This window comes from Bos mutus, chromosome 4 (genome assembly GCF_027580195.1).
Source record: "Bos mutus isolate GX-2022 chromosome 4, NWIPB_WYAK_1.1, whole genome shotgun sequence".
NCBI lineage: Eukaryota > Metazoa > Chordata > Mammalia > Artiodactyla > Bovidae > Bos > Bos mutus.
Genome location: NC_091620.1, coordinates 1,958,770 through 1,980,391, shown reverse-complemented (window position 1 = coordinate 1,980,391; position 21,622 = coordinate 1,958,770). Strand labels below are relative to the sequence as shown.

General features: G+C 46.1%; 1 protein-coding gene across 14 annotated transcripts in view; it reads right to left on the bottom strand.

Moving 5' to 3' along the window:
- ACTR3B (actin related protein 3B) overlaps nt 1-1,807 on the bottom strand; it is a 102,298-nt gene extending 100,491 nt beyond the window's left edge. For 5 of the 14 annotated variants that reach the window (XM_070368969.1, XM_070368967.1, XM_070368960.1 and 2 more), the window contains exon 1: nt 1,649-1,806. In XM_070368969.1, coding sequence (XP_070225070.1) covers nt 1,649-1,692 — 44 coding nt within the window. In that variant the 5' untranslated portion in view covers nt 1,693-1,806. Of the gene's footprint in view, nt 1-1,648 lie in introns of all 14 variants that reach the window. The other 9 variants (XR_011463923.1, XR_011463924.1, XM_070368961.1 and 6 more) reach the window with 3 other exon arrangements.
- Nucleotides 1,808-21,622: the final 19,815 nt, after the last annotated feature.

Sequence of the window (21,622 nt, the reverse complement as noted above, 5' to 3'; positions counted from 1 at the left end):
GAGGATTCCCGGCCACTATTTCTAAGTCCTGACACAAAGCCTACAACAGCATGAAGACGATAACATAACTTGGAGCCAGAAAACAAAGATATCCTTAAGTTATACCGCCACGTGAGATACCACCTACCTCCAACGGTCATAACTGAGCACCACACTTTTGATATTTATAGCAAGAACGATGAGTAAGGCTCCCAGCTTACTATTATTAAAAGTATGACAAATCCTGTGGGCACATTTTACTGCTTCTACCAAGAAATGCTTTGTATTTCAATAGTTTTATGAGACCAAAACCACAAAAACCTCGTGCAAATGTGGGGATGAAAGATTCTTTGACCAGCTGCCTTCTCTCCTGACACAACCAGACCTCAGGTGGGTGTGGGGTGAACACTAGATGGTTGGAGAAAGGGACGCGTAAGGAAGCCAGTACCTGGGGGGTGTTCCTATCAATACCGCTATTGGCTCAGGTTCTGGGTAGCCAAACAACTACTGAAATAAAAAGCCCCAAAACTTCTGGTACAGTGTGTATCTCTGAAAGGAAAATTAATACATGCAAAGAGGCAGTTTTTTCCAGCTTGTAACCACTCCTTTTTCTGCAGCAAAAGGAAAGAACAATCCGTAGGAGATGGACTGTAGCAAATTAAGGAAGACACCCCCACAAGGTTGTCAAGGAAACTAAACCGAGTGCGTTTCTCTACAAAGAATCGAGGCTAAGGTGAACGTGCCATGGAATATTCATTCTGTGGCAAAAAATGACTAAAATCCCATCTTGAAAAATCTTTTTAAGAGCCTAAACTTACTTCCAGGCTATTTTATTAAGCACTTCACCTACAGTGCAAGCAGGCAAGCTTGAATTTCTAAACCAAAACCTAAATGGATTCAGCGAGCACCTTCCTAAAAATGAGCGGAGCCTGGGCCACTGGAATGGCCCGGGAGACTTCCGAAGGGTATCTCTGGCATATCTCAACATCAAAAGAAGCAATCATGGCCCACAAGTAATGCGCTGGGGGGTCCGGCGGGGGTGGGGGGCGGGGCGCGGGGAGAGATAGAAACTATACTACCACTAACAGCCTTTCCCACATTTTAGATGTTTCTGTTTTTCAAAATGGAGCCTTTTTAACATTTTTAAATGCAAAGGCAACTCTAGGCAAACTAAAGCAAGACCTTAGCCTGACTGAGCCATTCAATATTGGAAGAGGACAGAGTGGGCTGCAAAAACAAACATTTTTTTTTTTTAAGATGTCAACTTGGGAGACGGTTGTAAAAACCTCCCACAAGTAAGTGATAAAGAAGCCCTATCAGCGAGGAGAAATGGCATGCGCTTGGGGACCCAGGACGAGGGCCACTTCTGAAGAGAAGGCAGGGGCGCCGTGAGGCAGGCGGAAGGCGAGGGAACGGCAGCGGGGTGCGCAGCCGGCACCCCCGGGAGGCGGAGGGGTCCCGAGGAGCCCCGGCCGAGCGCGGGGAGTAGGCGGGGAGGCACGTCTCCCTTCGGCTCCCTCCCCAGCAAGGTGAGTGAGTCAGGGGGCCCCTGGGCAGGTGAGGGCCGCGACCCGGGCCCGGGGCACCCCAGGTGAGACCGGGGGGCCGGGCCGCGGGGCAGGCAGGCGCCAGGCGCGCCGGGGCCGGAGCGGGCGCCCGCGGCTCTTACCCGGTGCCGCAGTCCACCACGCAGGGAGGCAGGGAGCCCGCCATGCTCGGCCCACGCGGCCGGCCGGGGAGGCTCCCCCGATCGCCGGCCCGCTCGCCGCCCCGCGCAGCCGCCGGGCTCCCGGGAGCCTCCGCAGCGCCGCCGCCGGGAGCCCGGATGCTCGCCGCCGGCCCACGTGACGCCCCGCCCACCGCCGTCTGACCAATCACTACGAGGACACGCCCTGTCCCCGCCCCCGGCCGCCCGCCATCTTTAGTGCTGGCAGCGGGGCCTCGTTGCCCGTACGTCCCACCTTGCTGCGGGAGAGGCTGTGAGCTCGTCTAACTGACTTACCGTGGACTTGACCCCGAAGCCTGACTCCTCATCCTTTTAAGTCTCCGCTCAGATGTCACCTCAGCGAAGCTGTCCCTGCTCATCTGCTAGATGCCCCCTCCCCCCCGCACCTTACTCACTATCTCAACAATCTATTGCTTTGCTTCACAACATTTGGAGTAAATTTATTCCGTGTATATATATTTATTTGTACTCCTATAGCAGGCTATAGGCTCCGCTAGATACGGCTCCTGAATGTCTTCCCACTGATGACAAGGATGCGCAGCACAGTATTTGGTGCATTCATGCTGCTGCAACTGCTGCTAAGTCGCGTCAGTCGTGTCCGACTCTGTGCGACCCCATAGACAGCAGCCCACCAGGCTCCCCCGTCCCTGGGATTCTCCTGGCAAGAAGATTGGAGTGGATTGCCATTTCCTTCTCCAATGCATGAAAGTGAAAAGTGAAAGTGAAGTCGCTCAGTCGTGTCCGACTCTTAGCGACCCTGTGGACTGCTGCCCACCAGGCTCCTCCGTCCATGGGATTTTCCAGGCAAGAGTACTGGAGTGGGGTGCCATTGCCTTCTCCGGGAAACACTCAAATGTTTTCTTAATAAAGAAAAAAAAAACAAAACTTGACCTTAGAATTCTTACACCTGTCAAACACTGCGTGCTTTCCTCTATAGAAGAAAAACCGGTGCAACAAATGCACCGACAGCTTTAAGGGGTGATTGACCTTCAATCAGGTTAACACTACACCAGGATCATTATGGAACATATTCTCAAGTATCAAAGGTGAAGTGATGTCCAAAAGATCTTCCTGGAACCCGGACCGAAGTACGCACCACTTACCAACTATGTTATGAAGGTCGGGAAGGTCCCACGTGCTTCCTCCTCCCTCCCTATCATGTATTCCTGACCTTACTTTTTAGAACTCTTCTGGAGACGTAGTTCCATGCAGTTTAACTGGTATTAAAAGCATTTTTAAACTTTTTCCATATGAGAAGTAGTGGTAGATTACTTGATCACGTTAGATAACCCATGATGATTCCCTTTTTTTTCCCTTAACCTATTCAGGTCAAATAAGGCGCAGATCTAGAAAATTTTTGAGGAACCTAGAAAGAGAAGTAGAAGGTGGGAAGAAAAGAAAGGTGAGGAGTGTGGAGGAAAGCCTGTATAGGACCCTGAAGTAAGTAAGTGAAGTCGCTCAGTCGTGTCCGACTCTTTGCGACCCTGTGGACTGTAGCCCACCAGGCTCCTGCGTCCATGGGATTCTCCAGGCAAGAATACTGGAGTGGGTTGCCATTTCCTTCTCCAGGGGATCTTCCCGACCCAGGGATCGAACCCAGGTCTTCCGCATTGCAGGCTTTAACCTCTGAGCCACCGGGGATGCTTAGCACCCCAAGGCTGGGGGCAAAGGCTCACTTGCCTCCCTTGTGTTTTGCCAAAGCCCTGGCCAACCCCACTGTTCCGTGGCCCTCATCAGAATTCTGTGGATAAACTCTAGGTTGCAGACAGTCAGCACTACAACCTCTTTCACTCCCTTAACACGTATTTATCAAGTGCCTACTATGGGACAGGCCTTGCATTAGACAGGGCATGAAACAGTAAGTGGGACATTTGCAGTCTTTGCCCCTAAGACATTTTTTTTAATATCTATTTATTTATTTATTTGGCTGCACTGGGTCTTCACTGTAGCATGCAGGATCTTTAGTTGCACAGAGTTTTAGACCCTGGACCACCAGGGTTAGGGTTACCCTCTGCCCATAAGACTTTAGAGTCTTGTGAGAGATAGCAGAAGTCTGAGCAGCACAACTAAAGCGTAACCCTTGCCCTCCACGACTAGAGAAAAGCCCTCACAGCAAAGAAAACACAGCATGGCCAAAAAAAAAAAAAAAAGCCAAACAAGGCATCTACACCTGTCTTAGGAGTCAGTGAAGCCTTCTCAGAGCAACGGTGCCTAAGCTGAAACCCAGAGGGTGGATGGAGAAACACTCGATGGTGGAGAGGGTGGGGCAGGAGAGGATTTCTGGGATGAGGAGGCCAGAGGACCTCAAGACTCATAGACGGCCCTGTCACCTTCACCAGGGAAGAACCCTTAGTGGGATTTGGAACTGCCTAGTAATAAAGGCTGCAGTCCATGGGGTCGTGAAGAGTCGGATGCGACTGAGCGACTGCACTTTCACTTTTCACTTTCGTGCATTGGAGAAGGAAATGGCAACCCACTCCAGTGTTCTTGCCTGGAGAATCCCCGGGACGGAGGAGCCTGGTGGGCTGCCGTCTGGGGGTCACACAGAATCGGACACAACTTAAGCAACTTAGCTGCAGCAGCAGTAATAAAGGCGGTTCCTTTTCAGGGAGTGTCCCTTCTGCAAAGGACTTACTGGAAATGGCGACCAAGGCCAGCAGCTGGTAGCAAGCAAAAGACTTCCTGATTTCAAATGGGTCCTCTCGACCCCACTAACCCTTGATGTTTGAGTAAAGGCGTTTTCACATGTGAGGAACAGAGATTTCTTCAGGGGGCACAGGAGCAAATTTTATTATTCCATATAAAGAAAATCCAGAAATTCCAGGGTAATTCAACCGTTGGATGACATCAGTGTGGAAGTACTAGAAACTTGATGGCCTAAAACAACGGATATTTATCATCTCATGATAGGGCAGAAGGTCAAAATCGAGATGTCAGCAGGACCAGTCCTCACCGAAGCCTCGAGGAGGAGCCCCGGTGTTCCCAGAAATCCCTGGTGTTCTCAGCTTATAGATGCATCACTCCAGTCTCTGCCTCCGTCTCAACGCCATGCTCTCCCTCTGTTTCTGCACCATCACCTGGCATTCTCTTCCTTTTTAATATTTATTTATGTGGCTGCGCCGGGCTTCCCGGGTGGCTCAGCGGTAAAGAATCCACCTGCCAATGCAGGAGATGCGAGTTCGGTTCCTAGGTCAGGAAAATCCCCCAGAGGAGGCAATGGCAACCCACTCCAACATTCTTGCCTGGGTAATTCTGTGGCAGAGGAGGCTTGTGGGCTCTAGTCCGAAGGGTGGCAGAGAGTCAGAGGCGACTGAGCACGAACTCGTTTGGCTGCACAGAGTCTTAGTCACTGCGCGTGAAATCTAGCTCCCTGATGAGGAATTGAACCAGGGCCCCCTGCATTGGGAGCATGGAATCTTAACCAGTGCATCACCAGGAAAGTCCCTGGTGTTCTCTTCTTATAAGGACCAGTCACACTGGATTAAGACCTGCCCTAATGACCTCATCTTACCTTGATCTCATCTGTAAAGGCCTTGTTTCCAAATAAGATCCCTTTTACAGGTGCTGGGGTGACTACTCCAGCATGGCTTTGGGGGAGACAGTTTAGCTCGTAATAACACCAGCTTATACCAAAAGCAGCCACTGGTGAGGGGGATTGATGCATTTGATTAGCTTAGACTATTAAAACCACACCCCTGGGCTGGTGAGGAGCCTTGTCATGTCTTCAGAAGCATATGGCACCCATACCTGCGGCGAATGGGATCTGATGAGCATAAGGGGAATGACTTTCCAGGTGGCGCTAGTGGTAAAAAACCCACCGGCCAATGCAGGAGACAAAAGAGGCGCAGGTTCTATCCGTGGGTCGGGAAGATCCCCTGGAGGGGGCATGGCAACCCACTTCATTATTCTTGCCTGAAGCATCCCGTGAACAGAGGAGCCTGGTGGGCTACAGTCTGTAGTAGTGAGAGTGTTAGTCGCTCAGTCGTGTCCGACTCTCTGCAACCCCTCAGACTATAGCCCACCAGGCTCTTCTGTCCACGGCATTCTCCAGGCAAGAGTACTGGCGTGGGCTGCAGTTTCCTTCTCCAGGTCTACAGTAGAGTGGTCCACAGAGGGTCGGACGCAGCTGAAGCAACTTAGCCCGCACGTGGAGAAGGACAACAGTTTCCGCCTCACTCGTCATTCTCCTGATGAAACCACATACGGTCGCTCATTCCGTGTCTTTTCACTCCTCTAGCCTCTTGCTTGCTGACCCAGGTGGAGCTCTGCCCCTTCTCTGAAGCTCTCCCTCAGCTTCCAGAAAGAGTCGTCTCGCTCTCCTTTGGACTCGGAGAGCCTCCTACATGGTCCACGTGTTCGCTTGTCTGATGGCATCACAACGGTTGCGCTTCCATCGCCCCTGGTACAGCAGCCTGAGAGTAGAAGTATGTCTCCGATAATTTTATGTCTTTGGGTTATCGGGCACTTGTGACATTTTGTGGCCACTCAGTGAAAGGTTCTTAAATAAATGGAAGTCATCAGCAGTTGTTAAGCCTCTCAATTACACATAACATTTGTTTTTACTTGCTTTCTTGTCATCATCAAAAGCAAATAAAGGCGAACCTTACGTGTGATTTCTGTGTTAGTGTTTTCACTGTTTTTTTCTATATATCAAAGCATATTCTCTGTTATTCTTCTGAGGTCATAAACTCCTATGGATCGGAGACTGATGGCATCCCTTTTGACAAAGGCCAAAACACCCACAGAGAAACAAACCTCCCATTCTGTAAGAGGCACTTCAAGTACAATCTCTGTTAATTGTATTGCTAAGGTTTGCTCCTTCCAATATACTTTGCAAAATTCTACTCTCTCCTTATAGTGAGAGGACTTTTTAGTTGACTTCCCGTGACAGAAAGAGGCTTCTCTTTACTATGTTTCTACCCAACAATGACTTCCTACTCCTCCATCCCCCAACTCCTAAAGGGACAGAAACGTGGGAACAGGAAGTCTTCCTGTATAGAATTCAGCATCTCTTCCATGGCAGACGACAGGACTGTCTCATAACTACTCTCCTGAGGTCTGGATAAGCCAGCATCGCTCTCCAATGAACCTTTAATAAACATGTTTGATGCTGGTTACAATTTTTATGCATACGAAGACAACTTAAAATAATCAGGACTTACAGAGCTTGTCAATCTAATGGAATTTAGTCAGGGCACACTCAGACAATGTGATCTTCATTTCCTGCATTTAACTAGTCTTGCTGGGCCAAGAAGGAAAAAGAACACAAAAACGAAAGGCTATCCTGAAAAGCTGCCCAGCCAGTGGCTCTATGAATCTTAAGTTGCAAAGCTGTGGGCAGAAGCCATCAGTGTGTTCTCTGTTGCCATGAGGATGCAAATAGAGAAAAGAGTGCCCCAAAAATAGGGCCCATTCCTTTGAAAGTAGCTGGCACCCTCCTTCAAGAGGAAGGGTCTGTCATTGCAGTCAATGGACCTCCCAGAGGGCTTGGCAATAGTGGGACAAAATGGTCCAAGCTAGAGCTGATTGGCCGGAGTGCGCTGAGTTGATAACCGACCTAAAACCACAAGCCTGGGAAGGAAATCACCAGGGGCTTCTCTGGAGGCTCAGATGATAAAGAATCTGCCTGCAATGCAGGAGACTCTAGTTTGATCCCTGGGTTGGGAAGAGTCCCTGGAGCAGGGCATGGCAACCCACTCCTGTATTTTTGCCTGGAGAATTCCATGGACAAAGGAGCCTGGTGGGTTATAGCCCATGGCGTCACAAAGAGTTGGACAAATTGAGCAACTAACACTGATTTTATTCAGATCAATTCTGCTGCTTCTGCCTGCACCCACAGCAGTGACTTCGACTGGAAAACTGGTCCTCCACCGCCTCTCCTCTTACACTGTCCATTCAGTCTCTTCACATCCCTGATACCTACCCCTCTGCTTTTTTCCTCTGTCACTCTTGCTAAACTACTCCGTAGCTACCCACCGGCCAGCCTATCTCCATGTTTTCCCCACCCAAGACATCTCTGAGGTGAGTTGCGCTGCTAGGAGAAGCAACCTGGCGAGACCCAGGACCTCTGTCCCTCACGTCTGTCTCCTTTCCCCACAGTCTTCAGCGACTCCCTCTTGGAGAAGCTGATCCCAGCCCTCAGGTGGCATTCAAGGTCCTCCGTGATCTGCTCCCGAGTCACCAGCTTGGTTTTTTTCGGTTTGGCTGCACAGTCTTAGTTGTGGCACTGGGGATCTTGGTGACGTCAGGCAGGATCTTTGAGTTGTGGCATTCGAACGCTTAGCTGCAGGGTGTGGGATCTAGTTTCCTGACCAGGGATTGAACCCAGGCCACCTGCACTGGGGGTCTTAGCCAATGGGCCAGCAGAGAAGTCCCCCAAGTCACCTTTCTAATCTCATCTCACTAGACATCCTTGACACGTCTGGGCACGACGGACGACCGACCAAACCCTCTCTATCGTCTGGTCTTCAGGCAGGCTCTGCAGTCTAGAACATTCTTCTTTGCCTACCCCATGCTCTCCACCCTTCCTGATTCCATTCAGAGCTCACTCATCCTTCCAATTTCAGTGCAAATCCGCTTCATCTTCTCATTCAGGACAGGTGCATCTTTATGACTCTCATCAGAATCAAGCACCTATGCTGTCAGCGTCTATAGCTGAGGTCTGGAGAGATGCACTCTAATGAGGTCTTCTGTTCTGCCAAACAGTATTATGGTTTTATCTGGAACTATTTCCCAGCCACTTCTTAGGGAGAAGGCTGGATGACAGCAAAAGCTCATAAAAGCACTTTCAGTCCATCACACATTCAATCATCATAATCCCAAGAGGGAGGTATTATGAAAACCTCTCTTAATCAAATAAGGAAACCAAGGCTTGTACTTTTCAATTAAGATATGTGCTTAGTCACTCAGTCCTGTCCAACTCTTTGCAACCCCATAGACTGTAGCCCACCGGGCTCCTCTGTCCATGGGATTCTCCAGGCAAGAATACTGGAGTGGGTTGCCATGCCCTCCTCCAGGGCATCTTCCCGACTCAGGGATCAAATCCAGGTCTCCTGCATTGCAGGCGGATTCTTTACCGGCTGAGCCACCAGGGAAGCCAGTAAAACTTTAATTTTGTTCTGGGCACTTTCTTTAGGCCCTCTCAACAAAATAGGGAGATGCTAAATTGTTCAAAGCCAGCATTTGGTAAGCAGAGGTTCAGTGTATATTAGAGCCAGAAGGAATCTCAACATTCAGTCCTTCAGAACAATCGTGTCCTTTGAGAATTTCAAATACACTTTGAAATTTTTTGAGCTCTTCACCTTGAATGTCTTCTATTTCCAGTAACAAATGCCCAAGGACTCCCATTAGGCAATCACTATATGTTCTCGAGACTGAGTAGCATCCAATAAAAATCTAATTCTTCTGCCAATGGGAATGAAACTGCTGAGTAGTAGAACTGGACGCCAGGCAATCTGGACAGGACGTTCTGCCAAGAGCTTGGCCCAAATGCTTCTTGCCATTGTGCAATCTCACAAGCAACAGGTTTTGGAGGAGCTGCCTTCCCAGGGCCTCCCCTTTCCTTATTGATGTTCATTCTAGAACATTTTTTAGAAGCATCACAGCACACACTTATTAATATAAGAGAATAAAGGAAGCAAGACTGTACCATTTCAACTTATCTTCACTGGATATTGACTTGGTCCCTTTGGGCAGGAGAAGATGTGCAGGGAAACTTGTAGAATTTCCACCCGAGGGGCTTCCCTGGCAGCCCAGTCCAGTCCAGTTCAGTCGCTCTGTCGTGTCCAACTCTTTGCAACCCCATGGACTGCAGCACGCCAGGCTTCTGTGTCCATCACCAACTCCCAGAGCTCACTCAAACCCATGTCCATCGAGTCGGTGATGCCATCCAACCATCTCATCCTCTGTCATCCCCTTCTCCTCCTGCCTTCAATCTTACCCAGCATCAGGGTCTTTTCCAATGAGTCAGCTCTTCACATCAGGTGGCCAAAGTATTGGTGTTTCAGCTTCAGCGTCAGTTCTTTCAACAAATATTCAGGACTGATCTCCTTTAGGATGGACTGGTTGGATCTCCTTGCAGTCCAAGGGACTCTCAAGAGTCCTTCTCCAACTCCACAGTTCAAAAGCATCGATTCTTTGGCACTCAGCCGGCAGTCCAGTGGTTAAGAATCCATGCTTCCTGGGTTCGATCCCTGGTCCGGGATGATTCCACATGCCATGGAGCAACCAAGCCCATGCACCACCACTGCTGAGCCCATTCTCCTAGAGCCTGTGCTCGGCAAGGGAAGCCACTGCAAAGAGAAGCCCAAACACCAAAGTTGGAGAATAGATCCTGCTTGGTGCAACTAGAGAAAGTCTACACAAAGCAACAATGACTCAGTGCAGCCAAAAATAAATAAACAAAAATAAACTAAAAAAAAAAATCCATGCTTTCATTGCAGGAGGCACGGGTTCAATCCCTGGTCAGGGAGCTAAGATCCCACATGCAGGGAAGCCTAAAAATAAATATTAAAAAAAAGAAAAAGGAGTTTCAACTGAACAGTAACAGGTAAGAAGGTGCAAAGTGAGAGCCCATGCCTGCTGAATTTCTTTTCATCTGGCTGAAACTCTGGTTGCAACAATGTGTCCCTGAAAACCAGACGCACCATCACAATGTTTCCAGTCTTATCTTACTGGTTTTTGTGCTTCTTACTTATCAAGGTGCAAGATGAATTCAGAGCAGGAGTAGTTTGCAGAAAAGCATTTGCTCTCTGTGTTCCCAGTAATTATAACTGATAACAAATAGCTTATCAGTTAAAATAAAAATTACATCATATTCTTAATCCAGATATTTTCGGTTGTAATAGTTTGTACCAACAGAAAATGTATAAAATTAATTTTGCTTGTTTATTGACGTATGTAAAGAGTCTAAATTTTGAGGTCTTTCAGAACTGTGTCCAAATCTCATCTCAGGAACTTAAATATGTTTCTGCACGGGTTACTTAATGTCTCTAAGCTTTCATTGCCTAATCTATAAGGAGGGATTTTTCTGAGTTTTCAAGTTAGCTTATAAAAATACCAGGCATTATAACATGGAAAGTGTTCAGTATCATTACTCTCCTGATTCTCAGAGGCTTCTTTCCCTTGATTAGTAATTTTCTTAAACTTAGACTTTTGTGGCCACATCACACAGCTCCAGTCCAGCTATTTGGGTTGTAACTAAGGGATAAAAAGGACTGACCTGCCCTCAGTAATGCTTAAGATTTGAGACATTTTGCATTAGTGGAGATGAGCTTTGTTGAATCATTCATGTCTCCTAACAGCTCTCCCTTATGACCAAGGACACTTCATTGTCATGGTGCTAAAGATTTTGTGATTCAAAGCTAAATAGTCTTTAATGGTGAGAAGTACAGACTTTGAAGCCAAACTCCCTCAGTTTGGATTTCAGCTCTGACTTTATGCATTTATTAGCAAGTCCCTGGTGGTTTAGTTGGTAAAGAACCCGCCCGCGGTGTAGTAGACCTGGGTTCGATCCCTGAGTTGGGAAGATCCCCTGGAGGAGGGCATGGCAACTCACTCCAGTATTCTTGCCTGGAGAATCCCATGGACAGAGGAGCCTAGTGGGTTACAGTCCATGGGGTTGAAAAGAGTCAGACATGACTGAGCAACACTTGCACTTGTATCTTTCAGATGCTGACAGTGGGCTAAGTGATTGGGGTCTAAAGACAACACCTGTGAGGGCGAGTCAAGGAGGGGGTGTAGACATGTTAGTCTTTGAATGTGCTAGAATCGAGTGGGGACAATGTAGGGAGCGCCCAGGAGAGAATGATGCATTCTGATCAGGAGAGCCAGGACAAGCTCCACAGAGAAAGAGACATTTAAAAATAAAACAGAGAAAAGTGGGAAAGGAAGAACAGCATTTGCAAAGGCACAGAGGCTTACTTCAGGAAATGACTAGTCCAGTGTAAGTCAATGCAGGATGCAGGGACTGAGATGAAGTTATAAGAGTTTGAAATTAAACTAAGGAAAACTTTCAGCACTATGGTGGGGCATTGTAGTTTATTCTAGACAATAAATATGCAAAGTGTTTTGGGAGGACAGTGTGTGTGTGTGTGTGTGTGTGTGTGTGTGTCTGGAGTGTGTGTCTGGGAAAAATAGGGAGGAGGAGATGGAATGCAAGGATATCAACTAGGGAACCAATGAAGCAGTTAAAACAGAGGATCATGACGGCCAATAGGGATAGAAAAGACATTGCAGTGATAGAAATGTAGAAATAAAAGTTCTCAGGGGCCAGCTGGATTTTTAAGTGAGGAAGAGGAAGACAAAAAAATCAATATATTTAGTTTGGATGGTTCTGTTCATCATGAAGCCGTGAACTGAGACCAAAGATCAGCGTTCCCTCTGAGGCACTTCCTGCACATCCAGGAAAGGATGCTTGAGAAGCAGTTAGAAGTGCTGGTCGGGAGCGGAGCGGGTGCACAGTGTTTTTTGCTCCAGTGCTGTAGAAAGGGCATCACTAATTCCCTGTTCTGTTTGGAAGGGGCGCCGTGGGTCGTTGGGCTATTCATCTTGGTCTTTGCCCATGACACAGGAATATAGAAATGTCAAGACTCTTCCTGCTGCCCCGCAAGCCTCCTCTCTCCGGTTATCTTTCTGGCTCTTTCAGCTGTCATATCTCTGGCATGCATTCCAGTTTCAATTCTTTGGTTCCGTTGTCTCATAAATTTATTTGTACTTGTCAGATCATGTGTCCGGAATTTTGGCTTGGACAAGATGAGAACTTTAGTCCTCAGTGATCCGTCACCCACACGCTCTGTCACTGGCCTGCATGTATTGCTTGTGTCTCACACAAATACATCAACAATCCCTGACTTGGTCACTGAACGAGCACATACCCTATCAGAGGTCCCAGTTTTTACCAGTCAGTCTACCTTACAACTTTTTTTTTTTTAATCCAGAGGCTTTTAGGAAAAAAAAAAAAAAACTGGCTTAAGGAATGGAAGAAGGGAAGAGGTGATGAAGACAACAAGATCAGCTTAAGAGAGATGTTGTTGCTCAGCCCCTCATTGCGTCCGACTCTGCAACCGCATGGACTGCGGCACGCCAGGCTTCCTCCACTATCTCATAGAGTTTGCTCGAACTCATGTCCATCGCGTTGGTGATGCCATCCAACCATCTCGTCCTCTGTCGTCCCCTTCTCCTCCTGCCTTCAGTCTTTCCCAGCACCAGGGTCTTTTCCAATCCATTGGCTCTTTGCATCAGGTGGCCACAGTATTGGAGCTTCAGCTTCAGCATCAGCACGATCCCAGGTCAAACTTCCAAGTGAAGTTGGCCTGCCTCAAAGTATCTTCCGTCATAAAAGTATTAGGTAAGGAATCAGATGGGGCACCAATCAGCCCCATCATTCTCAAAATGGCATTGTAAGAAGGGCATCGTTAATATCCCAGTGCTTGCGATGCTGGGATTGCTCTCTGACTCACTGCCTGAAACTCTAGATTCCATTTCTTCAAAACTGTAAACTGCTCTGGGAAGGTTAAGGGCTCACAGATCATCATAAATTAGCGGCTGTTTTCCTGAGCCAGCTATTGAGGAAATATTCGACGCAGGGCAAAGGCAAGGGTGCAGGGGGGAAGAGGACTGTTGTTTTTTTTAAGGTTTGAACAGCTGCCAGAGGTGCTGACTAGCTCATGACTACTGCAGGAAGAGAGTAATACTGAAGCAGAAAACCTAATCGAACCATAGAGCAAGGGCTTAAGGCAGCTTGAGAGCTCTTGGACTTGTCCCCCTACCCTCCCTGCCCCTGACCCAGGGAGAACAACCCCGCGGTAGAGTAGATTGTGCCAGGCTCCATCCTCATCCTGCAAAGCCTCCGCTCTGGGATGCAAATCTAAGAGCACACATTGCCAGCGACACAATAATAGCACTTTACGGGGGACTCAAATAGAACCTCTGGGTTTCCCAGATGGGGCAGTGGTAAAGAATCCACCTGCCAACGCAAGAGATGCGAGTTCGATCCCTGGGTCAGGAAGATCCCCTGGAAGCTTTCATTCCGAAAAGGAGAAAAGCTTGTCCATCACCACGGCAGTTCTGGGCATTATCTTCACAGGAGGCTGTGTGAGGAGCGATTAAAGATGGAGATCTTGAGCCAAGTGGACATGGGATCAAGTTCAGATTCTGCCACTTACAATCTGAGTTACACTGGACAAGTTTCTCATTCTCTCTGAAACTTAATGCCTCCATCTATAAAACAGGGGGGAACAAGTCAGCCATGAACAGTGTGAAGGTTTAATCAGTTGGTGAAACAGAGCCTGGAACTTCGTAAGCACTCAGGAAATGGTAACAGCACCCCTGCTTTGGCGGCAGGTGTGTAAGCTCGGCAGTACCTGCAAACACGCAGCTTCTGCAAAGAAACGGCAAGGGTTTCACTGAAACCGGAGTCAGCTCATGCCTCCTGGGTCTTAGAACCCCTCCTCACCAAGTAATATGCAAGCAGACAAAAGATGAGAAGCATTTTTACACAGTCTTTACTAACTTCTCTGGTTTCTCACTGGTTCAAAAAAAGAAAAATCCACCTGCAATACAGGAGATGTGGGATCAGGAAGATCCCCTGGGTCAGGAAGATCCCCTGGAGGAGGAAATGGAAACCCACTCCAGTATTCTTGCCTGGGAAATCCCATGGACAGTGGGGCCTGGTGGGCTACAGTCCATGGGGGTCACAAAACGACGAACACAACTGAGTGTGATCACATAGCAGTAGCCAACCTCATAGCGATGCAGTTTTATTCCTAACCCTACAGCTGACAAGAGAGAAAACTGATGTAAATTCTCAAGCTCAATTGGTTGGGCTGAGATCAACCAGTAGGTTAAAAAAAAAACAACCATGTCTTGTAGTTGCCTTTGCTATTTTGACCACCAGGGGGCATGCAAGATCTTAGTTCCCCGACCAGGGATTGAACCCATTCCCTGCTGCAGTGGAAGCAGAGTCTTAACCCCTGAACTGCCAGGAAAGTCTCATGCCTTTGCTATTTTGTCCATGGGATAGAAGGCACTGGAAAATAAGGGAGGAAACACAGAAGATAACAAGATATTCCAGAAACCTTTCCATGGATTTTTATGGTTACATACATGGTTTACTTGCTAAGTCGTGTCTGACTCTTGCCAGGCTCCTCTGTCCATGGGATATATCAGGCAAGAATACTGGAGTGGGCTGCCATTTCCTTCTCCAGGGGATCTTCCCGACCCAGGGGTTGAACCTGGGTCTCCTGTATTGCAGGTGGTCTCCTACACTGTAGCCAGACTCTTTCCCAGCTGAGCCACCAGGGAAGCCCATGGTTATATGTGCCAGTCCTAAATCGCTCAGTTAACAAGCCCTGCTCCACCACAGACCAGCTCTGCTGTCTTGGACAAATTACTTAACCTCTGGTTTCAGTTTCCTCGTCTGCAACTTTGGAACATAGAAATGCCCTCTTTACACAGATGGAAAAGTTAAATGGTCAGCCAGCATTTAATAGCTCCTTCCACTGTTTCTCTGCACAGACTCACTGGGCTCCAGGGTCGGGGCGATGAACGGAAATCAACAGGACCCTTCAGCAGAGAGTTTATTGCCTCTTTAGGTGAGACTGTTGCCCGCGTGTAGAAGAAAACTGGAGAAGGACGTTTCTCAGGAGTGGGATCAATGGAGAGATGTGAGAGTGTTAACAATGCTGGAGACGCTTCAAGTCTACCTTGCTTGAACCTAAACTTCAAGAACCCTCTGAAGATGCATTGTCATCACTTTACAGATGAGGGAGCCAAATTCCAGAGAGGTAAAGAAGCTGTCCAAGAGCCATTTAATTTTCAAATACATGAGGTTTCTGAAGGACCTTTGATGCTAATTTCTCATTTTGATATTAGTCTCTCATTTAAATGCTTTCTTCTCTGCAATCACCCTCTGTGTTTTTTTCAGCCTTCTAACTTTATTGAAGCTTTCAATGGCTAGGTCAAGGTCTCTCTTGGTAAATGTTACATTGCAATTGAAAGTATATGGATTATTTTCAAGTCACTTTCAAATTTCTAATGTAATTCCGCAGTGATAAGAGAACAGATTCGGTATGGTTTCAAAACCTTTAGACCATGACATTTTTGGACTTGCTTTATGTCCCTGGATATGTTCTACTGTCTCCTAGTCTATAGTCTATGGGAACTTGAATAGAATTTCTATCCTACTATTGTGTGAAAACTGTATAAATCTTAATTGTGTTGAATTGGTTCATAGTGCTTTTCAGTTCTACTTTATCGTTCTACAACTCTGTATATTCATTCTATTGATTTTTGAGGCTTTGATACTGAAACTCCAATTAAAAATCTTTATCTACTTAAAATGGAATTGTAATATATAGTGGAACTATATGTAACTTTGTTCTGTATTTTCCTGGTTTCCTGTCAATGTGTTATCATACTTCCATAATTTAAAAAAGAAAAAGAATTTGTCCAAGAGCACAAGGCTGGCGAACAACAGAGTAGGAATTTGAAGAGGTCCCTCCCACACACACTGCACAAGCCTGGTACATCTTAGCAAATGTATTTTTGCATTTTTTCCAGATTGGTATTTGGCATTAATAAGGAAAGGTTAAATCCAGCTATAGAGACCAGAGTCAGCTGAGGGTACAGAGCAGAAGCCAGTCCAGGGGAACTGGTCTCCAAATGCTCAGTCATGCGCTGCTCCAGGGAAACTGGGCTTTCCCTGTGTATATGTGTTTCTGTGTGTGCCTGTGTGTACACACACATACACATAGTTCTGTGTATATGCTACTGCATTAATATTATTCTCAAACATAAATGAATAAAATGAATCATCTTTTTAAAGAATTCTCGTTCACCTATTAACAGAACAAAACACACTTTACTTTGTGACTGTGCTTTGTGATCGTGAATTTCACAAGATCTTGATCTAACACTGATGCAGTCATTCAAAGTCTATTATCAAATTTGGTTTCCTTCTGTGTTCATTTCACTACTAAACCCTGCCTATCTTGCTGAAAAAAGATACTTCACGAAAGCTGAGAAATGAATAGCTCCTCTTTATTTGGTGGTTTGGGGGAAGCGGGGCAGTGATTTCCAAGCCGCATGGCTTGCAGGATCTTAGTTCCCCCAGCAGGGGTCGCTGGACCCTTGTGAAAAGCCAAGTCCTCACCCCTGGGCCACCAGGAACTCCCTGAACAGCCAGCTGCTCTTTAAACTCAAGGATTCTTTGAAGTACTCTGGGACGAAATAACCAATGAAATGAAGTGTGGTACCATACACGTTAAGGGTCATTCCCCATCTCATTACAAAACTTCTGTGAAGATTGTACAACTTAAGATAATACATGGTGTATGTGTGTGTGTGTATGTATATGTGCATATTATGTATATATATGTAATGAAATATTACTCAGTTATTAAAAAAAAGACAAAAATAATGTCATTTGCAGCAACCTGGATGGACCTAGAGATTTTCATACTAAGTGAAAAAAGCCAAACAGATAAAGACAAATATTATATGATATCACTTATTTGTGAAAAAAAATTTTTTTAATTATACAACTAAACTTATTTACAAAAGAGAAATAGACTCGCAGACATAGAAAATAAACATGGCTACCAGAGGGGAAAGGAAGGGGTAGAGAGAGATAAACTGAGAGTTTAGGATTAACATATACACACGACGGGACAGAGAGCAGATTAACAACAAAGGCCTGCCGTGTAGCACAGGGACGAATAGTCAACATCTTGTAATAAACTGTAATGTAAAAGACGGTGAAGAAGAATATTTATGTGTGTTTAGTTCAGTTCAGGTCAGTCGCTCAGTCGTGTCCAACTCTTGGCGACCCCATGAATCGCAGCACCCCAGGCCTCCCTGTCCATCACCAACTCCCGGAGTTCACTCAGACTCACGTCCATCGAGTCGGTGATGCCACCCAGCCATCTCATCCTCTGTGTGGGTGTGTATAACTGAGTCAGTTTGCTGTACACTTGAAACTAACACAACATTGAACATTAACCATATCTCAATAAAAAATAATAAAAATGTTAATAAATTATAAAACAATAATACAATGTGTAAAGCCACTTCACCCCGTGCAGGTAACCTGCCATCCTCACCAAGTGCTGAGAGCAAGGAGCCATGGAGAGGCTGTGTCAGCCCCTGGGCGTGGCCATGAGCAGCTGTAGTACTGACCTGTGTCCACCAGGCTCTCAGATATGAGCAAAGCTTTGCTTGCGTCTTTTTGTATAGAACATATAACAGATCCAATCAGAATTCTGCTTTCCCTGCAGCCTCATGAATTTTCTTACATATACCCAGCTTGGCTGTCCGAGCTCCAGAGAGGTGACAAGCCCTCAGTGCACTGTGAAGGGCCCCTGCACCAAGCCTCTGGCTTGTCACCCAGCAGGTGCCCTGAGCAGGTGCCAAACGCCAAGCCCTGACCGCAGTGCCCCAGGTCTTGGTGCCTGGCCCCAGGTTGCAGGTGTGATGGCAACTAAGCCAAGCCCTCGCCCCACCCACTGGGGAAGAGGGGGAACCCAGTGATTTATTTTGCTTTGTGTTGTTTTCTCATTAACTCAGGGGTTGCACGGAACCAAACTAAAAGGCTACAGATGTTTGATTCTGCAGTTGGACCTGGCCATTTTATAGGGAGTGCCTTGCAGCAATAGGGCTTCTCTGATGGCTCAGCTGGTAAAGAATCTGCCTGCAATGCTGGAGACCTGGGTTTGATCCCTGGGTTGGGAAGATCCCCTGGAGAAGGGAATGGCTACCCACTACAGTATTCTGGCCTGGAGAATTCCATGGACTGTATAGTCCATGGGGTCACAAAGAGTCAGACACAACTGAGCAACTTTCACTTTCACTTTGCAGTAATAAGTGACCAAGAAAATCATTTTCAATGTCCTCTATTGGTTTTTGAAATATGGGACCTTAAGCAAAGCACATAGCCTCCGGAGATCGCTACCTCATTAGTGAGATGAAGGGGTTAGACCAGGTGATCTTCTCAAAAAAATCTTAATTGTATGAAATAAAAAAGGAGGCCAAGGACTTCCCTGGTGGTCCAGTGGCTAAGACTCCAGGGTCCCAGGGTTCGATCCCTGGTCAGGAAACTAGATCCCACATGCAGGCAACTAAGAGTTCACATGCTGTAACTAAAAGAGACCCCGCATGCCACAACTTTAAAAAAAAAAAAAAAAACAGACCCTGCATGCAACAGATAAGATCAAATGAATTTTTAAAAAAGTTTTTCAAAAGTCCATGCAAACTATCTCTGGGGATTTAGTATCTTTCATACATTTCATTTGCACCTTCTTCATCCTTTTAAAAAAAGCTAAGAGAAACTATTTAATACTTTTCTACAATCTTTCATCCACTGCCTTTAGTTCCAGCTGCCTTTCAGAACTTAGGATTTGGGGTTTTAGAAAGGAAACGGTGCGGGTGTAGCCCATCGGGTAACAGCAGCAGGGGCCCGAGCAGCGCTGTAATCAATCGCGGTAGCGTTTCTGCAGTGAAACACAGGCGTTCTCACACTAAGTAGGATACAGACTAAAAATAGTCTCACATTGGTTCAGGTGGGGTTTTACGGCCCAAAAGTTTGCCACATACCAAACAAAAGCCCTTCTGTTTTCAGAGCCCTTTTGAACTTCAGAACTGCCCCCGGGGATCCAGCCCTGTGGCATGTCCTGACTCTTACTAACCCCTGTGTAATCATTGTGTGTGTGGGTATGATGTAAATCAACCTATTAGTAAAACCCAAATGTTTCCCAAGCTACCAGGACCTACTTGCATTATTCAGAATTTAAAGGCCAAAAACTCACTAAAATTGAAATGCCCCATACTCGTTCTAAGCTCTTCTCATAGTTAACCTCTATCGTCGAAGAAAATTCAAGTTGGCCTGACAAAGAGTGTCCTTTACAAAATCAGCATTTGAGATCTTTGCCTCTGGCTTTCTGAACATTTTCAGAATTAGAACTAAGTAGACTGGGGCTTCCCAGGTGGCATAATGGCCAAGAATCCGCCTGCTAATGCAGGAGACGCAAGAGACACGGGTTGAATTCCTGGATTGGGAAGATCCCCTGGAGAAGGGTGTGGCAACCCACTCCAGTATTCTTGCCTGGAGAATCCCCATGGACAGAGGGGCCAGGTGGGCTACACCCATGGGGGTCGAAAAGAGTGGGACCCGACCGAGCAACCTTCCACGCACACACGCCCCCATCTCTTTTTCACAATGAAAGCGAGCATTAAGGTTGTACATGTCTGAACACAATCCTGGTAGAAGGGAACGTTTGAGCCAAGACCTGCTATTCCTGGGCTCACTATTTGCAGGCAGTAATGAAAGCAGAAATTATGGGGCAGCTTTGTCCAGAAGAAGAGGGTGAGATACTTCTTGTTTATCTCTGTCCACATTTTCTTCAGGTTGCTTTTGCTCCATCTGAGTGAGATTGCTGTTGACATACTGAATTCCCAAAGGCAGTTTGCATTAATGTCATGCTAGAAACTTGGAGAATGTAAGATGCTGACATTAGTTATTAGGAATCAAAAGTGGGCAGAGCTGGAGCTGATAAATATACTACCTGTGTATGGAAAATGAGAGCAAAGTATGTTTAGAGATTATAGACCAGTCTACTTGATTTTTTTATCTTAAGGTGGATATAAAGTATATAAAGCTAGATTTGTTATTTTTTAGTCACTAAGTCACGTCCTACTCTTTGCAAGCCCATGGACTGTAGCCTTTCAGGCTCCTCTGTCCATGGGATTCTCCAGGCAAGAATTCTGGAGTGGGTTGCCACACCCTTCTCCAGGGGATGTTCCTGACCCAGGAAGAGGGAGACACATGTATTTTAACTGACCATTTGTTATAACAATCTGGTCTCACAAATATTAGAAGGCAGCAGAATGAACTAGGTTAATTTTCCATTATTTTCACTGTATTTTCTCAGGTCCCCTTCAAATGAAAATCCTAATGATTTTAAACTCTCACCCCACTGGCTCTTCAGATGAAGAGAAAGGAAAAGCCTTAATCAAGATGTGTAACCACGTAGGGGTCATTTATCCACCACCCCCCCCTTACCTTATGTTGCTGTGACATCTAGAACAAAGATACGTACTCAGAGGCATTACATGTACATATATGTACTATATCTATTAGAATTTTATATATTTTAATTCATATCTGGTGATGACTATGTTACTCAAAATATAAAACTTAAATGCTTCATGAAAATCAAAATATTGCATGTCTTTTGCTTCACTACATCTAGCAATTAAAACAGTCACTCCATTGGAGAAGAAAATTAAAAGGGACTGACAAGTCTTGCTCTCATGATCGTGCTTTATGACTGATTGATTGATTGCTGTCAGCCATTGATATCACTCTCCTGTCGGTCAATGTCTTAGGTGGATACGTGGAAAATTAGAAGATTTGATTCGTTAATATGACTCCTTTACTTACAAGAGTATAAGTAAAATTCAACTAAAATAGTACAGCGTTTCCTTAATTGAAGAGGCACCATCAACTTCTGCTTTAAATTAAGTGTTTAGGAAATTTAATGAGTAAAAAAATGATACCTGGGGACTTCCCTGGTGGTCCAGTGGTTAGGACTCTGCCCTCTCAATGCAGGGGAACCAGGTTCAATTTCTGCTCAGGGAACTAGATCCCCCATGCTACAACTAAGACCCGACCAGCCAAATAAATAAAACTTGTAAATGATACCTTCTAATTGAATAGAAAACTTAAGTGCGTGTAGTGTGTGATAAATCACTTCAGTCATGTCTGATTCTTTGTATATAATACATATTCTATAATATATATATAAAAAATATGGTGTATATATTAATCCCAAACTCCTAATTTATCTCCCCCTCCCTCTCGGCAGCCATGAACATGCTTTAGAAACCAGTGACGCACTTGTCAAATGTTAAGCTTTTGTAACT